This window comes from Equus caballus, chromosome 7 (genome assembly GCF_041296265.1).
Source record: "Equus caballus isolate H_3958 breed thoroughbred chromosome 7, TB-T2T, whole genome shotgun sequence".
Classification (NCBI taxonomy): domain Eukaryota; kingdom Metazoa; phylum Chordata; class Mammalia; order Perissodactyla; family Equidae; genus Equus; species Equus caballus.
In genome coordinates, this window is record NC_091690.1 from 77,721,098 (window position 1) to 77,743,011 (window position 21,914).

At 47.9% G+C, this 21,914-nt stretch overlaps 1 protein-coding gene across 2 annotated transcripts; it reads left to right on the forward strand.

Moving 5' to 3' along the window:
- The first annotated feature begins 425 nt into the window (after positions 1-425).
- Positions 426-12,783, forward strand: CCKBR (cholecystokinin B receptor). 2 transcript variants are annotated; one of them, XM_070274583.1, is made up of 6 exons: positions 707-1,752; positions 3,286-3,329; positions 9,979-10,230; positions 10,412-10,661; positions 10,962-11,134; positions 11,303-12,783. In XM_070274583.1, exons 2-6 carry the CDS (start codon positions 3,317-3,319, stop codon positions 11,839-11,841), a joined length of 1,227 nt encoding a protein of 408 aa, XP_070130684.1. In that variant the 5' UTR covers positions 707-1,752; positions 3,286-3,316; the 3' UTR covers positions 11,842-12,783. The 2 variants fall into 2 exon arrangements, with proteins under 2 accessions (XP_005612171.1, XP_070130684.1); XM_005612114.4 differs by lacking the exon at positions 3,286-3,329 and having other exon boundaries at positions 426-1,752.
- The last annotated feature ends 9,131 nt before the right edge of the window (positions 12,784-21,914 follow it).

Here is a 21,914-nt window from a genome sequence, read left to right on the forward strand (position 1 = left end):
GTGCTGGAGCTGAACAAACAGCAAATGAGGCTACTCTGGTCCAGGGCTTTCTGAAGGGGAAGGCAGGCAATGCCAGGAGGCAGGTGAGGGGAAGCAGGCGACAACATCCCCACATAGCTCAGGCTTAAATCTTCCTTCAATGCCCCAGTGCCTATAAACTCAGTGCTGGTTGGACCAGATCATCTCCAAAAGACTGATTGGATAGGGCTCTCAGTTCCCCATCAACTCAGACCTCATCCCAGTCTAATCTGCTCTTTGACTAATGCTCCCGTCTTTGACAGCTACTGCTGGGGGCCAGAGAAGAATTTCAGGTCATACTGGAGTTTCTTTGGAATGGAGGAGAATGGATAGTGAGCAGGTCTGATAGAGGACTCAAGGCCTGCCCAGGGAGCTGAACCCACCTCGGTCCTGCGCATGCCCTTTTCAGATTTGTTCCCGCTGCACCCCAGTGATGCAGCCCCCTTCCGGCTCCTGGCCCCCTCCCGTGGGAACCTGACGCCCTGTAGAGGCTGCTCGACCTGCGCTGAGAGCAAACAGGGAGCGTCAGTGTGTTGGATGAGAGTGGGCGCTGCCTGGAGACCACGGAGAAAGCCGGCTGCCTCCTCCCTCATACGCCTGCGCTGGGCCAGGATTGGAACCATACCCCACCCTCCCCTCCCCACTCCCTTTATCTTAGGCAGTTCTCCCCACCACCGCGGCCCACCTCAACAAGAAGCAGACTCTTCCTTCAGGCAGGCAGCCCTTTCCCGTGCCAGGGCTCCCCAGGGACAAATGCTGACTCCCCCCCCCCCACCCCCCGATCCTCGTCCGCTGCGGGAGGTTCCTTGGGAGCTTTGGATGGAAGCCTGGGTGTTGGGCCTGAAGTAGGAGATGGAGAGTGCGGAGGCAGATACATGGGCTACTCCGGCCCCGGGACGAGGAGCTGCAGGGAACTACGGGAGCGATAGTGTTGCGGTCGCTGTGGCCGCTGCCGCACAGTACAGTAACCGCGGCGCTCGGCGCGCGCTAAAGCATCTGTGCCGCAGCTAGGGACCCCCATGCCGCCCCTGTCTCAGTTGCCACCTCCACGTCCTCTGACCCACCAGGGAAAGATGTTAGACCCCACCGCAGCCGCGCCCTACCATAACCACTCTTACCTTCCCTCCCCCGCAACCTCCTTCCTCGCAACCTCTCCATCCGCCCCTAACCCCCAGCCCCCACCCCAGCCAACACACACATACACACACACACACACACACACACACACGCTCGAGAATCCCCGGAACCCGTGGTGAAGGAGAGTGGGCGGGAAGAAAATCTCCAAGAGAAGACCGGAGAGATCTAGGGAGGGGCGAGCCTGGAGGACAGTAACACAGGGGGGCGAGTAAGCCCTGAGCAGGAGAGGGGGCGGAGAGTCACCTGGTGGGACAGAGCGGACCCGAGCCTGGGAAGGACGCGAGCCTAGGCGAGGCGAGGGGAGGAGGAGTGGCGGGGCAGGGGCCAAGGTTGGGGGCGGGGACCAGGCGGGGCAGGAGTCTCAGCCGGAATCGCAGCGTGAGCAGGTGGAGCCGCAGCGGGAGCCCGCCCGGCGAGCGGAGGGAGGCGGCGGCTGGGCCAGGGCCATGGAGCTGCTAAAGCTGAACCAGAGCGTGCAGGGATCCGGACCCGGGCCGGGGGCTTCCTTGTGCCGCCCAGGGGGCCCCCTCCTCAACAGCAGCGGTACTGGCAACCTCAGCTGCGAGCCCCCTCGCATCCGCGGAGCCGGGACACGAGGTGGGTGCCTCCCTAAGCCCCCTCCACAAGCTCCTTCTCACTGCACCAAACAGCACAAAAGAGGGCCCCCCACAGCCTCAACACTGCCTCCTCGGATGCCCACACCACCCTTCATAGAACTCCTTCAGTCCCCAAACAGCTCCTCCTGACACATTTGTCCCCCACAGCTCATAAAACTCCATCACAGCTTTACACTATCCAGTCAGAGCCCCTTCACACCCTGGTCCCCTGATCACACCCAGAGCTCCTGGTCACCCCCAAAACACAGCATCCTCCCCAACACACAGCCCCCTCCTAGATGCAGATGGTGGGGAGGCAAGGACCTCCTCTTGCCAAATTTCCAGGTCTCTCTTTTCCTTTTACACCCAGTTTACAAAGCCATAACGGGGAAGGAAAGAAAGGAAGGCAAGACTGGGAAAAAGAAGGGTGCTGGTTGGGGGAGGGAGTGCTCTGGAAGGCCTGAATGGGAAGTTAGAGTTAGAATCTCCTGTGCTCCCCCAGCTTAACCCGCCAGGCTTCCTAAAAGAGATCTTCTAACCTGAATTAGGCTGGGTATTGGGGGCTGCTCCCTAGAGCTGCCTGTCTCCATTTCACTCATCCTCTAATCCCCATGCCTCCCAAGTCGGAGTTCTTCTGAAGGCTCTGTACCCTCTCCCTTTCTCTGTCTCTGAGTAATGTCTCCAAGTCCCTTCCAAGTCCCTCCAAGCTGCCCTTCCTTAGGTTTCACCCTCCTGGAGCCTGACTGCCCCATTCATCACCCCATCCCTTTGTGCCACCAACTTTTCCTCACACTCCCAGACTGCTTCCATTCATCCAGTCCCCAAAATGACTTTCACTCCTCCCATCTGCCAGTATCCACATTTTCTTGATGACCCAGCTCAAAATATATTTTTCCCCTTCCTGCATCATTTCTTTCCTTAAATGTTTACTGGATACCTGCTATTGTAGTCCCTGGGCGAGGTGCTGGGGACACAGGGATATACTAGACGCAATCTGGACCCTTATCCATAGTTAGTACAGAGGTCAGAGAAAACCAATGGAGAAGTCACAGTCAGCACGGGAAGTCCCACGAGAGGGTCTGAATTGTGGGCACCCAAAGGAGATGAGGTCTGAGAACTTCACAGAGGGAGCCTGGGAGCTGAGTCTTGAAGTTGAAGTTCAGTAGGCAGAAAAGGAAGAAGCAGGATTCTAGGAGAAGGAACAGTGTTAAGCAGAAGGAAATTATTCCAAGCTCAAGAAGGGAAAGTGGGAATAAATTGTAATTCAAGTATTAATTTACCCCGCAAAACAATGCATGCTTTCTCAGACCAGTTGTTAAACGCTCTCACTTAGATCTGTCGACGAAAATAATCCATAACCAATCTATTAATGAAAATTTGGGAGAGTTTATTCTGAGCTAAAATGTGAGGACCGTGGCCCAGGGCCTTTCCTCCTGAAAGAAGAAAGGGCACTGAAGAAGTGGGGTGCACAGAGTGGTTCTATACCCCCAAACAGGATGTTTCACATATGATTGAAATGTCCCTTTTACAATAGTCGCAAGACTGCTCTGTCGGCACAGCCATCGATGGACACAGCAGGTAGGTCAGCTGTCTCGGTGGACACAGCAGGGTGGCAGGTCTGTTGTCTCGAGTTGGATGGTCATAGGGGAGCTGGGTGGTCAAAGGTGAGTGCAGCAATCAGTTCCCAGCCTAAGGAAAGATGCTTATCCTTAAGGAAAGGCCAATATGGGCTGGGGGAGTTGCACCTTTATCTTAAGGGCATTTGTTCTTGCCACAGGAAATGTTTAAGGCAGATATACAAGGCATGCTTGATGGCCATGGCAGGCCCTTTTGGAAAAAACAAAGTCAGGCCAAATTAGGCTTACCCCAAATGGCTTCCTCATATACTCCAATATATCCTATTGCTTGCCATTTCTATTTGTCATATCCTTTCCTTCAACAAATATTTATCGAACCAAAGATTGTGCTAGGCACCAGAGATGTGAGAAGAACAAAACTGACAGAGCTCCTGTTTCATGGAGCTCACAGGTTAGTGGGGGAGACAGACAAGTCAGCAGGGAATTGTAGCAGAGTGGAAAGTGCCCTGAGAGGGCTGTAGGGACACAGAAGAGGAGCACCTCTAGCCTAGCCTAGCCTTGGGAATCAAAGTTGGCCTCCTGGGGAGGTGAAGTATGAATTGAATGAAAATAAAAACCTGAAGGAGAGCCAGCCAAGTGAAGGGGCAGAAAGGGCAAAAAACAACCCAAGGAGAGGAACAATATGTATAAACGCCCAAAGTTTAAATCCATGGCACTTTTGTTCAGTGTGTTGTAGTTTCTGAGTGCCTGAGACATGTACCATAAGAGAGGCACAATGAACCCCCAGGATGAAGACCAGCCCAGAGGTTTTACAGAGAGCCTTATAGACTTGGCTGAGTAATGTCGATTTTATCTTGAAAGCACTGAGAACTACTGAAAGGTTCAGTAGTACAGTCAGGATTAGTTCTGTAGTGTACAGCATGGATTGGAGGACAAGACATGAAAGACGGGAGGCAGGGGGATACTTCCAAAGGCTATTATATTAGACTGCTCTCTGTGAAAAATGACGCAGGCTTAGACTAAGGTACTAGCAGTGGGAATGGAGAGAAGTGGATGGATTTGAGAGGCACTTCAGGAAGTGGAATCAACAGAACTTGGCGATTTATTAGAAATGGAGAGGAGGAAGAGGTCAAGGGATGACATCTAGGTTTCTGGCTTGGACAATTGGATGGATGTTAGTGCCATATAATGAGAAGGATAACAAAGGGACAGAGACAGGTTTGAAAGAGGAGATTATAAATTCAGTTTGGAACCCACTGAGTTTACATACTGGTGAGCTATCCAGGTGGGGTTGCCCAGTAAGCTGTTAAATCCAGGGGGCTGGAACATTGGGGAGAGGTATAAGCTGGAAATACAGACTTGAAAGGTCTTCCTAGGGGAGGTAACAGAAGCCATAGGAATAGATAAAATCATACAAAGATTGTGTAGGATGAAAAGAAAAGAGGTCCTGGGACAAGACCCTGAAGAAAACCAATATTTAAAAGCCAGGCAAGGGAAGGAAAGTCCATGAATGAGATCCAGACGAAACCATCAGAGAGACATGAAGGCAAGGAAAAAGAAAATTTCAAGCAGGGTGGGATAAGTGATATCAAATGCTGCTGATTTAAGTTGGATAAGAACAGAACAGCATCCTTTGGATTCAATAACAAGAAAGTACTTAGGAGGAGTTGTGGGTCTTCAGGCCTGACTACAGCAGGTTGTAGTTTGGGCCAGTGGGGAAGGGAGTTATGAGAAGTGAACCAGGGTGTGTAGACAAAACTTTCAAGACGTTTGGCAGGGAGGGAGACAAAAGAAAAAACAAGATAGTGCTAGAAATAGCATGGGGTTGAGGAAGGGTATGTGTGTGCATGTTTAGTTTCGTCTTGTGGGTATGTGTGTGTAGTTAAGACAAGAGCATCTTTTAAATGTTGATGGGCAATGATCCAAGAGAGAGGAAGGTTGAAGGTGCAGAAGATAGCAGGGATAGTCAATAAAGCAAGGGACGCTGAGAAAGCAGAATGTGAAGTGAATCAGGTGTAAGAATTGGCCTCACCCATTTGGATGTTGTTACCCACACACAGTCGGATGTTACACAGGCAGTCAGAAGTTACCCACAGACTCTGTTAGCCACACTCACTCAGATATTACTTCCACAGAGGCATATTACCCAGGCTCACTCCAGTGTCACCAGTAGGAATTTGGATGTTACCTACATTATTCTGATATAATCCACACAGACTAGAGTGTTACCCATGTTCACTCAGATGCTAACCACAGAAAAGTAGGTGTCACCCATAGTCGTTTTAATATTGCCCACAGTCATTTAGATGTTACTCATCCATCAAACAGACTCACTTTCATTTTATTAACCACACACAATCAGATATTACCCATACTCATTTAAGTAACTCTTCTCCAGATATTACCCATAAAATCACAGATATTCCTCTCACACATTAAGCTATTACCCACAAAAACTCAAAGAGTACCTATGTTCACTCAGGTGCTCAGTTATTTTAATCAATCAGATTAACATATCACTCTACATCTTAAAATGTTAACATCTCACATCCATACTCACTTAAATATTGTCCACACATACTTGGATATTACTTCTACTCACTTAGCTATTACCATCATCACTGGATAATCCTCCATTCACATTCAGACCTCCGAATGCAACCTGTGCTTCCTGAAGATGTTACCTACAAATGAGATGCTATCTACAGATATTACCCCTGCTCATTCAAATGTTACAACAACTGCTCCCTCAATAGCACATATACTAAAGTTGGAACAAATTTTACAATACTTACTCAGATATTACCTAAACCTACATGTAAACCACACTCAATCAGATATTACCCATAGACGTGTAGCTGTTACCCTTCTCCAGATATTGCCCACAAAAATATGTGTTACTTTCACCCACCCAGATATGATCTCACAGACTAAAGTATTACCCAATGCTTACTCTGATATTACCTACACACCCTTGCATATTACTTTTGCTCCCTCAGTTAGTACTCATTGACATTTGGATGTCCCCATTTGTCCAGCTGTTACTCACAATCAGGTGGATGCTATCCATAGTCACCACAGAGACATGGGTGTTACTTTGATGTCTGTGTACATGAGTGACCAGATGCAACACACCAGTGGAAGGCAGGATTTGAGGCATCAGCAGCTTCAGTATTCTGTGTACTCATTTCTTAGAAAAGCCTGGTTTTTGTTTTGTGTCACATTATCTGGATTTTTGTGCTCATACTTCTCTGCCGTCATCTGGACAGAACAAACGCAGATCCTCTAGACCCCAGAAACAGAATTGAACTGTCCCAGTTTTCTGAGTGCCACGATCTGATTTCTGCTCTCCTCTCATCCCCAGCAGAATGATGCCCACAGGTAGACTGTCAAGGCACTAGTGGCTGTCCCCTTAGAGGTGCCATCTCCCATTCTTCCACTATGCTTTAGGTTCCTAGTCACTGTGAAGCCACTGTAGTCACTCATATTCCACCACACAAACACACATGGATTCATACAAACATGTATGTACGCACACACACACAGACGTCTTCATTCTGATTGCTTCTTTTATGACTTTTTTAAAAATTAAGAGACTATTTTTACAGCAGTTTTAGGTTTACAGAAAAATTGAACAGGCATACAGGGAGTTTCCATTCACACACACACACACCACACAGTTTCCCCTATTCTTAACATCTTGCATTAGTGTGGTACATTTGTTACAGTTGATAGCCAATACCGATACATTATTAACTAAATTCCATAGTTTACATTAGGATTCACTCTTTGTGTTGTATGTTCTATGGGTTTTGACAAATGTATAATGACATCTGCCCACCCGTTATAGTACCATGCAGAACAGTTTCACTGCCTTAAAAGTCCTCTTTGCTCCACCTATTCATCCCTCCCTCTGCCCAGACTCCTAGCTCTAAGATTGCTTTTAATTAGTCTTTTTCACATCTCCGAACTGTTTAATAGCAAAGACTTGGAGAGAGAGTGGTGGCTAGAAATAAGGTAATAGCTGAGAATGCCCAGTAAAACAGCAAAGTGCTGTACAATTGCTGGTCATTTTTACTGGGACTTTGTCCTCTAGTTTTTAGGAGTCCCATGCAGATTGGGAAATTCATAAGGGTGGGCATATTCTCATCTTTCTGACACACACGAGACACGTGAACTGGATGAATGAATGAGAAATGTGCTTCTCATACTTAAGAGTGCTGAACCAAAGTGAGGTGTGATTATTGAATCAAGAACTACTTGAAGAGAAGCATCCAGAGGAGGATCTGAGAGAGATGATAGGACTAGAGAGATTAAGGGGTGATATGGAGAGGGGGGAAGGGCAGTGGACTGGGAGGAGACACAAAGAGTGCAAGATAGATCACCAGCTCTATTTTTCTGGGTCCAAGGACCTCTCTGACAGAGATCTCTCTCCCAAAGTTTCCTTTTTGCCCCCTGTACACTCACACACACACCCTCAAATTCACCACACATAAGCCTTCCATAGCCTTCCCTGCCTATGGAAGAGAGGCGCCCAGCTTCTAAATGAGACACAGATGGTTTGCATATAATAGTAAAAGTAACGTATACAAAATCACAGCCTGTGAATGACACGCCCCCCCCCCCAAGAAACCTCCAAGTGTGTCTCCAAAGAGACAAAGGCAGAGAGGAGAGGGTATGTTGGAATCTAGAGGCACAGAGGTGAAGGATGGGTGAGGGAGGACAAAGCAGATGCATTTGTGTGGAGAGTGACAGAGGTTCAGTCAAGATTCATTAACAAGCACGTGTTAAAACCTCCTACATGCAGGACATTATGCCAAGTGTTAGGGATATGCTGAAGACCAAGATGGACATTGCCCCTGTCCTCAAGAAGCTCATAGTCTATTGGTGGAGATAGAGAATTAAACATAATAATACAGTGAGAAACACCATGAGAGAGTGCAGAGGGAGAATGAGGCACGGAGACTGAGATTTGATTGGGAGAAGGAGGCAGCATGATGAATGACAGAGAAGCTAGGGAGTAGTAGGAGGCAGCATTTTAGGGATCTGGAGACTTGACTTCTATTCTGATTTGGCCCCTTACTTGCTATGTACTCTGAGCAAGTAATGTTGGGGCTTTCTTGTAAATATTACTGACGATGCCTACAATAGCTTCTGAATAAGTTGGTTATTGTTATGAGAAAATAGTTTATTAATTCGCAGGCTATGGCAAAAGGCAGCCAAAGTATGGGGCTGCAGAAGAGGGAGCTGCAGCTCTAGGCCCTTCCCTCTTCCCAACCCGGAAGGCTCTGCCCCTGCCCTCTCTCCCTTCAAGCTCCAGTCTCTCTCGTGCTGAGGCCATGGGCATGGGTGACTGGGTCCAGTTTAATTCAATTCAATTTTGTCTGGGTCTGCTTGGCTGTGACATGGAGGCCCAAAGATGAATCCATCTCCCAATAGACAATAACACAAATGAATGGGGTCAGCCCTCTGTCTAGCCCAGCAACACTGGTGTCCCTCCTCTGAGCTCCCACAGCACTTTGTATCTTCCTCAACCTCACTCTTTATTACACTGTGTGGCAATTATCTGTTTGTATGTCTGAGTTTCCCTCTAGACTGTGAGATCTCAAGTGGCAGGGAATTTGTCATGTTCACCTCTTTGTCCCCAGTGCCTGGCATAAAGGGAGTCCTCTGTAAATGTTTGTTGAGTGAGAATGAATGTTTGGAGATAATTAAAATACAAGGAAGAAAGTAAAAAGGGTTCTAACAGATGTGTAAGAAACATGCATGGGTCAGAGGAAGGAGAGATTAACTCCAAATGAGGTGTCCAGAAAGGCCTTACAGAAGAGGGGACAGTGGACCTGAGTCTTGAAGGATGATGGTGAATAGGAACTCACCAGATACAGAAAATAAGTTTGTGATGGAGGGGTATTAGTGGGGGGTTGGTAGAAGAGCATTGCAAGCTGAGAAACCAATGTGAGCCTGGAGGGAGGGAGTCATGGGTGTGCATGATGCCTTCAAGAAACTGAGTCATCCAGTGGCTTAAGTGGGTGCATTGCAGGCAGGAGGTGGGGGGAGGGAGAGGGCAGTTCTCAGAGAATCTGGATGACATGCTCAAGTGTTGCAGACAGTAGAGAGTAGGTAAAGGGTTGTTTTTAGGCAATATAAGGACATGATCTGACCTGTATTTCAAAAGGTAGTGCATGGTCAACAGTGTCAAATGCTACGGGGAGGTCAAGCAGAACAGATTGCGAAGAGACCTTTAACTAAGGCAGTTAAAGCTTAGTGACCTTGGGAAGAAGTGTCCAAACAGTGATGCGGGGACAGGGCACTGGATTGTAATGGACTGAAGAGTGAATGAGGGGATGCAAATAATCCTTTCAAGAAGTTTGTCTGCAAAAAGAAGGAAGAATTTGGAGCAAAGCTTGAGAAGAGATGGGCTTTCTTAAGGAAGGGTAGAGTTAGGCCAACTTAACTAAGCCTCAAGGAGTTAGAAGGGTAAAGGATTCAAGTTCACCATTTACTGAGTGGGTCCAATCGGGTAGTGGGTAGGGTGTCTTGGGATGCAGAGGGGTCTGGCTGTGTACTGGGGTTTGGGGATAAGTCAGATTGGAGGGTTTCGCTGAGTGGGGGCCAGACCCCTACTGCCATCTCTACCTTTTCCTACCCAGAATTGGAGCTGGCCATTAGGGTCACCCTTTACGCAGTGATTTTTCTGATGAGTGTTGGAGGAAATGTGCTTATCATCGTCGTCCTGGGACTGAGCCGCCGCCTGAGGACAGTCACCAACGCCTTCCTGCTATCATTGGCAGTCAGCGACCTCTTGCTGGCTGTGGCCTGCATGCCCTTCACCCTCCTGCCGAATCTCATGGGTAGATTCATCTTTGGCACAGTCGTCTGCAAGGCAGTTTCCTATCTCATGGGTAAGTGAGAGAACTAACCTGCTCGACACCCCCCCCCACCCCCACCCCCCACCCTGTTGCCTCTCTCCTCTCCTAAAGTCCTTGCTGGATGTCAGGATGTTTCCAGTGCAGGTTGGGGAAGTCCCACTGGTGAATATGTAGTGCAAGCTTCCTAGAGACTACTTCCTCTTCCCTTCCTTAGGGGTATCTGTGAGTGTGTCCACGCTAAGCCTCGTGGCCATCGCCCTGGAGCGGTACAGCGCCATCTGCCGACCACTGCAGGCGCGCGTGTGGCAGACGCGCTCCCACGCAGCTCGTGTGATTGTAGCCACGTGGATGCTGTCCGGACTGCTCATGGTGCCCTACCCCGTGTACACTACCTTGCAGCCAGCGGGACCCCTTGTGCTGCAGTGTGTGCATCGCTGGCCCAGTGCGCGAGTTCGCCAAACCTGGTGAGAGAGCCCATTAACCTATTTCTGGGAATTCCCTTCTCCATCTCCATTAGATGTTTACAACCTTTCCCCAGAATCTTCCTCCAGCTGCTCCCAGAATTACCGCTTCAGTTCCCTTTCTGCACTCACCACTCTGGGATTCCCATTTGAGGCCCCTCCCAGTTCTCTAACCCTTCGCAGGAGCACTCCCAAATCTACCTCTGGGGCTTGGCCGCCAGCCCTGGAAAATCCTTTGCTCTTCCTCCATCTGTTATCGTAGCTAGACAGAGACCAGCGTTATAGTCTGTGCTCTGCCTCCAGGTCTGTGCTGCTGCTCCTACTCTTGTTCTTCGTCCCGGGTGTGGTTATGGCGGTGGCCTACGGGCTTATCTCCCGCGAGCTCTACTTAGGGCTCCGCTTTGATGGTGACAGTGACAACGAGAACCAGAACCGACTCCGAAGCCAAGGAGGGCCGTCGGGTGGGGCGGGACCAGGTGGGTGAAATCCAGGATGGGCAGGGCTTTAGAAAGGGGCGGGGCCTAGAGGGGGTGGGGCAGAAAGGAGTGTGTCGGCAGCCAGGCTGTAAATGGGGGGTCAGGTGAAGGTTAGGCTGAAGATTGACACTCAGCCTACTACTCTGACAACCCACGGTCTGTGCTCAGGCGCTGCCCACCAGAACGGACGTTGCCGGCCAGAGCTCGGGCTGGCTGGTGAGGACGGCGATGGCTGTTACGTGCAGCTTCCGCGCTCCCGGCCTGCACTGGAGCTGTCCGCGCTGACTGCGCCCACTCCTGGGCCAGGATCCGGCCCCCGGCCCGCCCAGGCCAAACTGCTAGCGAAGAAGCGCGTGGTGCGGATGTTGCTGGTGATTGTCGTCCTTTTTTTCCTGTGTTGGCTGCCAGTGTACAGCGCCAACACGTGGCGCGCCTTCGACGGCCCTGGTGCACACCGCGCACTTTCGGGTGCACCCATCTCTTTCATCCACTTGCTGAGCTATACCTCGGCCTGTGTTAACCCCCTGGTCTACTGCTTCATGCACCGTCGCTTTCGCCAGGCCTGCCTCGACACGTGCGCCCGCTGCTGCCCCCGGCCTCCAAGAGCACGCCCCAGGCCTCTTCCAGATGAGGACCCTCCCACCCCCTCCATTGCTTCGCTGTCTAGGCTGAGCTACACCACCATCAGCACGCTGGGGCCTGGCTGAGGGGTGGAGGGGGAGTGGGGGCTAAGGCAGGACAGACTGATTCCTACAAGCACAGCCCCATCCAGACACACAAGAGACACAGACTAACTGACATAGGAGACTGACGCACAACAGCATGGACTAACCCCAATGCACAGGAAAAGATGGCTTACCTGACACAAAGGAAACAAACCAGATCCCCACACAGGAAATGAGGCACATTGTTAATATGGGACTGAGCTGGGCACATAGTAACATGGCACTGATCTTGGACGTACACAGAAACAGGGTCCCTAGCAGTGGACTATCCCTACACAGCAGGAAGTCTGACAGAGGCTGACCTGCCTCTCACACACACATATGGTAATGGCATTGATTCTTCTAGGGCTCTGGAGCCTGGCATAGGACTGACTCCTGAGATGCTCCAGGCTACCCCCAGTTTGACCTCACAGTGCCCTTCCCCAATCAGTGTTGGAAACACCAGCTGGCCTATTCTCACACTTCCCTAAGCAACAGACTGTTTTGCACTAAAAAGTCCTGTCATTCCTTTCAAGTTAAATACTGTGACTTTGCCCCCTCCTCCCTCACCCAGTCTCTTCGAAAGATAATAAATGACTTGGCTTCCTCCTAAACTTCCTTTCTGGACTTTTTGGGGGCAGGTGATGAGACATCAGATTTTGTGGAGTCCTTCCTGTCAGGTCCCTCCCCCTGCTTCTCACTCCTGTGCATGACCCCCTGCCACAAAGCCCGTGGTCTGAGGCTAGATGAGGCTGTGTGTATTCTCTCTGGTTGTCATCCTGGACTCACCCACACTCCAGTGTTATATGTAATAGCTGGGAATGGGGGTGGGAGGTGGGATATCCATGACACGTCATGATTCTTGAGCACATTCTCCTAAAGTTGTGTCATTGTTAAGGTACTATATTAATAGATGCTTATTAAAATTTTAATGAAAAGATAAAAGAGGAAGCACTGTATAGTAAGACTCATTTTATTCAATGTGTGTTTGAAACACCACGAGTCAGACCATAACAGGTGCACAGAAATTAAAGAGTAGGGCCTTTTTAATGCACCCTTCTCCGGTGTCAGAACCTGGCCAAGCTTCTGCCCGTTGGAGGCACCCTTACTGGCCAGCAATAATGAGGCAGGGCGAGGGGACTGGACCTGAATAGGACTTCTGGAGCAGCCTCCCTTTTGGTTATAAGACTGATCTGGTGCCAGAGAAAGGCAGGGACAGCAAGTACACCCCTCCACACACACAATGACAAAGAGGGAAGAATAGATGACCTCACCAAGGAGACATACATGGATGATCAGAGGCATGGTATGTTGGGAGAGGGCTTCCTTGACACTTCATCTTGTAACAGTTGGGGAAACTGAGACCCAGAGCAAGAAAAAAGCTGCTCAAGGTCATACAATAAATTAAAGCAAGATAGAAATAATCCTGTTGAAGTAGACACTGAGCTGAAGATGGGAAAGAAACCATACCCATCAGAGGGCGGACCCAAGTTTTGTGGGGCCTAGAGATTATAAAATTGGGTGCCCTTTGTTAAGAAAAAAAAATTAAAGGTACAAAATTACTAGGACACAAACAAGTGTCCTAGCCTCGGAAGAAGCTTGTGCCAGTGAGGAGTCCTAAAATTTAAGCCTCATTAGCTTCACAGCCAATAATACCTCTAAAATTCACCCACTAACTGGCTGGACCAAGGCTAGATGGAGTGGAGGACAGTGAAAAAGGAGAATGATCTTCTGTTTACCAGCACCAAGGCTGCTCCCATCCATCCTTTCTACAAGGCTCTGGGCTGCAAGAGGCAAGAAGAAGGAAGAAAAGGAGGGAGAAGGCGTTCCAAGCTGTCAACTATGACAGTGCTGGTTAAAAATAGAATCCCAGCTGGTCTGAGTTGCTGAAGGCAAGATATTGGACCTTTCTTTCTCGTGCCAACTTCTCCAGGGGGTGGAAATAGGGTCGCCCATAGGCTTCACAGCACTTCCCTCAACCATCCCCACTGTCCCTTGTGAAGGAGTTACAGCCTTGATGAGGTTGCCCCACTGTCAGCCCCTCCGGCTGGGGCCTGGGCTCCTGATGACCACCAGATGGCAGTGGGGAGCTCAGAGGGGGAGGGCTGGTCCAGCCTCTCAGCCTGGATTTTGAGCTTAAGTACTGTGGCGGAGGGCTAGCCTAGAACCTGGCACAAGGCTTGGCCTTAATAATGCCATTTTGCACACTGTGAGCCCTTTAGTCTACAGAATATTTACACATCCACCACCCCTATCTATGCACTATCTAGTTACCAGATGTGGAATCCAGGGATCCTCCCGTCTATTTTCCATCTCTTGAAATCCAACAAAACATTTCAGGTCCAGATTCAATATCACTGTCTCCATGAAGTCCTGCTTGGTCATCCTAGCAAAGCTTGTCTGCTCTTACAGTACTTACTGCTTTCTATCTTATATCATAGGTATTTGTGTTCCTGCCTGATTTCCCATGTTGGACTGAGAACAGTACGATTTAGTGGAAAGACAAGTGAGCCTGGGCTGAGAAGGCGGGGTGGTGGCGGAGGTGGTAGTGAAATCTAATGCTTCTCGGTGCTAGGTGACAGGAGTTTTATATACACCAATTCATTTCATTCTCAGAACTCTTCTACAGAACATTTCTCTTCATTTGACAGAAGAGGAAAGTGAAGCTGAGAAAGCATAGGGAGTTACACGAGGTCCTGCAGCTAGAATGGAGGCAAGAACAGAATGGAGCTCAGGTCTCTGCCTCCAAAGTTTTTCCTCTTTCTATTATGCTGTGTTGGCTTCTTTCGAGCCTTGAAGACCTGGGTTCCAGTGGTCCTGCCTTTTTAAATCGTGTGATTTCGTGCAAGTTATCTCAGTGAGTCTCAGTCTCAGCTATAAAACGGGAATAATTACATTAACTTCTATGATATTATGATTTATAATAAGAAATATATTTTCAGTCTTTGTCCCCATTCCTGGCACAGAGCTCCTAAAACCTTCGGAATTTCCTAAGTGACGAGAGACCTTAGGTGTCTTTTGTTATGTTAATGAGGTGACTTTTGGGATGCCCCTAGGTCACCTAAGGATGAGGGCTGGTTGCCACAGGAACCAACCCTGTGATTATAGGATTAGAACTTTCAGTCCTACCCCTGACCTCCAAGGAGGGGAGAGGAGCCAGAGATTGAGTCCAATCACCAATCTCAATGATTTAATCAATTTGCCTATAAAATGAAGTCTCCATAAGAACCCCAAAGGACAAGATTTGGAGAGCCGCCAGGTTGATGAACAAGCAGAGATTTGGGGGAGAATGGTGTGCCTGGAGACAGCATGGGATCTCCGAGCTGTTTCCCCACACCTTGCCCTATGCATCTTTTCTATCCAGCTGTTCTTGAGTTACATTGTTTTACAGTAAACTGGAAATCTAGTAAGTAAACTGCTTCTCAGAGTTCTGTGAGCCACTGTAGCAAATGGATCGAACCCAAGGAAGGGGTCATTGGAACCTCTGATTTATAGCCAGTCAGTCAGAAGCACAAGCCACAACTTGGACTTGAAATTGGCATCTGAAGGGGAGCGAGAGATAGTCTTGTAGGACTGAGATCTTAAGCTGTCAGATCTGATACTATCTCCAGGTAGATAGTGTCAGAATTGAGTTGAATTGCAGAACACCCAGCTGGTGTCGGAGCACTGCTTGGTGGTGTGGAAAAAACACACACTGTAATTGGTGTCAGAACCATAATTCACATTGCCATTTTGAAAATTAAGTAAAACAATGCTCAACATGGCTTATCATTGTACCAAGGACATAGCATAAGAAAGGTCAGACTTGAGATTGCTTCAAGACTTACATAAAGGAATAGTACCAGGAAACAAGGCCCTCTGCAAACAGAAAGCCACCCCTAACTGAGGAGGGCAGAGCTCTGGGTCCAAGGGGAAACTTGGACCCTGCTAGGAGATGGTGTTAGAAAGTGGTGGAGGGGCTGGCCCTGCGGCCGAGTGGTTAAGTTCGTGAACTCCGCTGCGGCAGCCCAGTGTTTTGTCAATTCGAATCCTGGGCACGGACATGGCACCACTCATCAAGCCACGCTGAGGCGGCATCCCACATGCCACAACTAGAAGGACCCACAACTAAGAATATACAACTATGTACCAGGGGGCTTTGGAGAGAAAAAGGAAAAAAATAAAATCTTTAAAAAAGAAAAAGTGGTGGAGTCAGAATTTGAACCCAGGTCTTCCTGACTCAAGCCCATGCTCTTTTCACTACACATCCAGACTATGATCTCCCAGAGAGGTCATTCAGGGCTGAGGAGTTGAAAGCAATTTGGAACCACTCAGGACTCTTTTCAGGGCTTGAAGTAGAAAAACAGGTAAGTCTACAGCTCTGCAGACCTGGATCCTGCAGCAAGCCCCATATCTAGCATCCCCATCCCTGGAGGGAAGGCCCCTGGAGAGTCATCTCCACAAAACAAGAGAAGGGCAGGTATCATGGAAATCTCACTGCCTCAAACCTTCCAGGAAATCAGGTTTCCTGGCTAAGTCTCAGATACAGGGACAAACTAGAGAATAGGAGGTATCACAAAGAGCATGCAAAGATGAGGACCTTAGGCCAGAAGTGGCCTCTCTCACAGACAACTCAAGCCAGAGTCTTGGATGCCCATACACTCTAATTAGTCAGGTCTAGTGGGAAGCAAGGGATGTTGATGGAAACACTTAATTCCTTTGAGTTATCTCTGGGAGAGGAGAGGTATGAGGGAAGGAAAGCAGGCCCCATCTCAGGTCACAGATTTGATGCTGGGATATAATGCCTGGAAATGGCAGCCCTTCTTGCAGATTCTAGCCATGGTCCTTTGGCTGTTTTCTTGTTCTCTGAGACTTATTCACTCTCACCCAACTTTAAGGGTACTTGATCAGCCAGAAACTTGGTCCACCACTGGCACCATGCACACAGATCAGCACCTCTCTCTTGGTAGGGTCCAGTCTTTTGGAAACAGAATTCTAGCCCAACCATGTAGCCTCTTCTTGAGGAAAGGAAATAGTTAACCAAGTAGGCCCATTGAAGTAGCACTTTGTCTTAATCAAACACTTTCGGGTCCCAAAGATCTAACTAGGCATATACGTACTGAGAGATAAGACATGGAAGAGTTCTTGAGGAATGTACGTTTGAACGATAAGGCTGGTTTGAGGGCTAAGGCTGTCCAATTTCCCAGGGCCAAATAAGTGGGCTTTGAGCAACATGAGAAAGGCAGAAACCCAAGATATTTCCAGCCAGGATACACGATCCCATGGATGTTTCAAGAAACAGGGCTACAACACTGCCTGTGGTCCTGGAGGGGCAGGTGCAAAGGCCCCACTCAGACAGGGGCAGAGCCTTCCAGGCGGAACTCAGTTTGTGGGCAGAGGGAAAAATCCCTTTCTTGCCTCCAACCAGGCATAACTCCTTTATCCTTCTAAATTTATCAGTATTAGCCCTCCCTGAAGTAATAGACAGCATTTCAGGGCACTTGAAGGCCAGCCCCCAGGCTGCCTAGATGTGCGGACCTGCAGCTCAGCCTAGAAAAGGCAAGAGCAAGAGCAATGGCTGTTTGAGGCAGGAAAAGTCTGGCTTTAAGCACAGAATTTTTAGTAACTGCAGCTAGAGAGATAGAGGGCCCTCACATATGTCAGGGAACAGCTGCACGCACCATTTAGAATGGTGATGCAGGTCAAACAGAACTAGACAGCAAAAGTGGGGATCTGACTAGAGGAGACGAATATGCAGCGACAGTGGAGGGAGCTAAAACCAGTTGCTGATACGAATACTGGTCTCACTGGAAGGATCTGATACCCAGTCTACCCCAATGCCATTTACTAACTATGGAGTGACTAGCTCTGACTGGTTACTTTCCCTTTCTGAGTCTCAGTTTCCCTCATCTGTCAATATCCCTCACCTGGGAATATCTCATGCCTTGCTATCTAGTTACGAGGGTTCCATAAAATGGAGCATCTCTCTCCCCTGGAAAATGTACAAGCTCAGGAAGATTGTTAGATGCCCTACCACTGAGACAATTCTAGCACCCACCTCCATATGTAACTCAAAGTAAAAATAATACTGAATCATAACATTCATATAATGAAGTCCAATAAACTTCTGACTTTCCCAAGATGAGTACTTCAGAAACTTTTATTTGAAATGTCAAACATTGATTTACTTATTTTAATTTTTTTATTAGTCATATATGCACATAAAGAGTCAACTAGTGCTATACATTAAGACAAATAGCAGTCCTCAGCCCCCTGCCTTGTTCTTCTTCATTTCTCTTTTCCCAGAAGAAATCACTTTCAAATTTTTTATCTTTTTTCTTTAGTATTTATCCCCATATCTTTTAATAGCATGTTGTTATTACTTCTCGGTCCTTCTGTTTGGCAGTATTATCTATTGACTACCCACCATGGAAGACAAGGGTACAACTCTCATTTCCCCCACCAGCCCACCAGACACATACACTCCTACACCCTCTTTCTGCCCAACAAAATCATAACATAACATTTGTTATTTGATAACCAGGCTCCAAAGTGATGCCCAATGATACTCACCTTTTTGTATTCATCACCCTATGACCGACTTTAAGTAGGGCTGACATGTATGACCAACAAACTCACAAAATATTTAATGAAGAGGAGCTCCAACCCTGTGCTTGCATATTTGGCCTCATTCACCTCCCCTTAATCCCAGCCCTCTTGGGTCTTGTTTTCATTTAACATTTTGATTTTTTGTACATCATAGACTTTTTTTGCATTAATTTTTATCTTTTGAAATAGTCCATTAAAATACTTTTTTATCTTGATCACTAAATTTTTTGATGCCCGTTTAAATTTTGCACCCAAGGCAAAAAAGCACTCGCTTACTTTACCTTAGTCCTGGTCCTAACATATTCTAATAGCTTCTTGAGAAAGGGTACTTGGGAGGTCAGTTTTTGATACCTTGCACACCTATATATGTCTAGTTGCACCTTCACACTGGATTAATAGTTTGGCTAAGTATGGAATTCTAGGTTAGGAATTTTTTTACCAATCTTTTGAAGATGTTGTTCTTATGAAGTCCAGTCATTTTGATGAGGATTTTCAGGCTGGTTAATTTTAAAACGGTTTATGATGAGGATTTTGAGCCTGGTTAATTTTAAAGCTACGGATGAGAAGCAGGCTCTGAGGAGTGGAATTTGCTTGTCCCTTTGTTGGGAAACATTTACATTTCTAAGGGAAACCTCTATCTGTGAAGATGCCTCTCCCTCTGTGCCAGGAAGAAGGGGGATGGCCCTATCTCTAGAAACTCTTAATCAATGCCAGAGACAAGGACTTAAGTCATTTACTCTCTGGCAACCTCATGTAACTGACCCCCCCCCCCCCCCCCCCCCCCGCCAAATTCTCCTTTGTCTTTAGCTGAGGATAATATTCAAGTGGTGACTTCTGCCATTTACTCAATCCGGTTTGATTCTTATCTAAAAGTTGTGGGACCTCCAAAAGGCCGGACCCTATGGGCACTGATACCATTTTAACTTTTTTACATATTCTTTGTCTTGTAAAGAGATAACTCACATACCTATGCCTTAAATTTAACTCTAACCCTCAACTTGGAGCAGCAGCTCTGCCTCCCCATGGGTCCCATCCCCATGCCAGCGGCGGCGGCAGCAGCAGCTCCCCATGCCAGCAGCATCTCTGAATGCCCGTGGGTCCTGTCCCCACGCAGCAGAAGCTCTGACTGCCCATGGGTCCTGTCCCCATGCTATTCTATTCTCTAAATAAAAGAGCACTACTGCCAGATCTTAAGAGTCTAAGAAATCTTTCTTTCGACTCCTCGGCTCACCGACCCCACATCAATTTGACTTCTGATCCTTTGCTTTACATAGTGGCTTTCGATTTTGGAATTTTGTTGGTCTGTCCTATTTACAGTAGGACAGGACTTAGTTTAACAGTGGAGGACTAGAAGCTGACCAGAAGTTCTGAGCAGTGGATGGAGCTCATCACCCTGGAGCTTCATTGTAGGGCAATCTGGTTGGCTGTTTGTTGGGGAACTCCAGAGGTCAAGACCTTCAAGGCTTTCCTCTTGGGCTGATCGGATCTCCTAGAGAAAGCTTTTCCAATCTCCTGAACAGATAATTAATGCCTAGGTACCAGCATTTGGGGAGCCAGTGGGAGAAGAAGACTGCAAGATGGTGTGGTCTGGGCTGACATTTAGTGTGCATATGTGCAGTTAAGCTTCCGGTTGTTTTATGGTATCCCTGCCTTCAATTGTGCCTGAAGGACCCTCAGCTTTACCTTCTCCAGACAGGTCTCCTGCTTCTGCCTGGTGAGAAGAGCAGCAGAGAGTTAGGGAAAGGATCTGGAAATCTCCCTTCTCAACAACTTTAAACCAATCTTCTTTTATTTTCCCTCTATTCCATTTTCAAAGATACTTAGAACCACCAATTCCTAGGCCTTTGGAGGGTTCTATCATTTAGTTGTGGGGGTTCTTTGCTTATCCTGTAGTGTTAGGTTTCTGCCTACTTGGATCTACTAAGTCATCAGACACCTGTCCATCTATTTTTCAGTTTCCAGAATGTTGTCATCTCCTCTTTTCCTCACCATCTCTGAGAATTTAAGCCTTAAAAAAAAAAAAAAAAAAAAAAACCAACCCTTTAAACTCAGTTAAGGGATCAGGGCAACCCTCAGCACAGTACCAGTGGGGTAACAGAGCATAGGATGATGAGGATTTTAGGCTGGTTAATTTTAAAACTGCAGATGAGAAGCAGGCTCCGAGGAGTGGAATTTGCTCACCCTTTGATGAGAGACAGTTGCATTTGTGAAGGAAATCTCCATGCCTCCCTCTCTGCGCCAGGAGGAAGGGGGGATGGCCTTATGTATGAAAACTCTTAATGGGGAAGGCAAGAACTGAAGTTGTTTACTGTCTGGCAACCTCATGCAACTGACCTCACCCCACCCCCACCCCCACCCCCCCACCCCCCGCCACCAAAATCCTCTTTTGTCTTTAGCTGAGGATAATATTTAAGTGGTGACTTCTGCCATTTACTCAATCCGGTTTGATTCTTATCTAAAAGTTGTGGGACTGCCCAATGGCCCGACCCTACCAGCACTGGTACCATTTTAACTTTTTTTTTGTCTTGTAAAGAGATAACTCACATACCTATGCCTTAAATTTAGCCTTACTCTCCACCAAACTTTGCAGCAGAAGCGGCAGCAGCACCATGCCGGCAGCAGCTCTGCCTGCCCATGGGTTCTGTCCCCATGCCAGAGGCGGCAACAGCAGCTCCCCATGCCAGCAGCATCTCTGACTGCCCATGGGTCCCCATGCTATTCTATTCTCTAAGTAAAAGAGCACTACTGCCAGATTTTAAGAGTCTAAGAAATCTTTGTTTCGACTCCTCGGCTCACCGACCCCGCATCATAGGAGATGGGGACACGTTGTACATTTTAGCCTAGAATAAATGAGGAACTCCTATTCCCTAACTTCCTCTCACTCTCACTCATATTGCAAATAATGCATTAGGGAAAAAAAATCCTTTTACTGTAGTCTTAGTGGGATTTTAAAAAAGAAAAAAATTTTATGCCTGTGTTCACAGTGTAATCTTTACTGGGAAGCGCTCTAGGCCTCGGCTTAGTTTTCTGTTGAATTATCCAGCTCCAGATGGGCTGCTCTAGGAGAGAAATTTGGGCCTTTAAGGGAGCAAATACTGCTGGTGTTTGTGGAGGTACAATTTCACTATCAGCATATTCAGTGCATTCCTCAAATAATCACTTTAATTATAGCAATTATAGTTTAACAATCATAAAAACAATTATAAAATCAGTTATTTCATATAGAGAGCATGGGCAAGGAGGACCCTTCCATTGATGGGTACTGGGTCCCTCTTGTCCGGTGTCTGCCTTGTCAGATCGCCTCCCAGTAAATTGTCTGGAGCACAGGGCCTGAAGGAGAGAGACCTAAGTCATTCAGGAGATGCAAAGATGCAAGGGGTGCCCAAAGGAAGTGGTTCAACGCCAGGCCCTGCCACATAGGACACGGGAAAGTTTGGGTTCCCTTGGTACCGACCTGTGGATCACCTTTCCTGGTGAGCCCCAGGGAA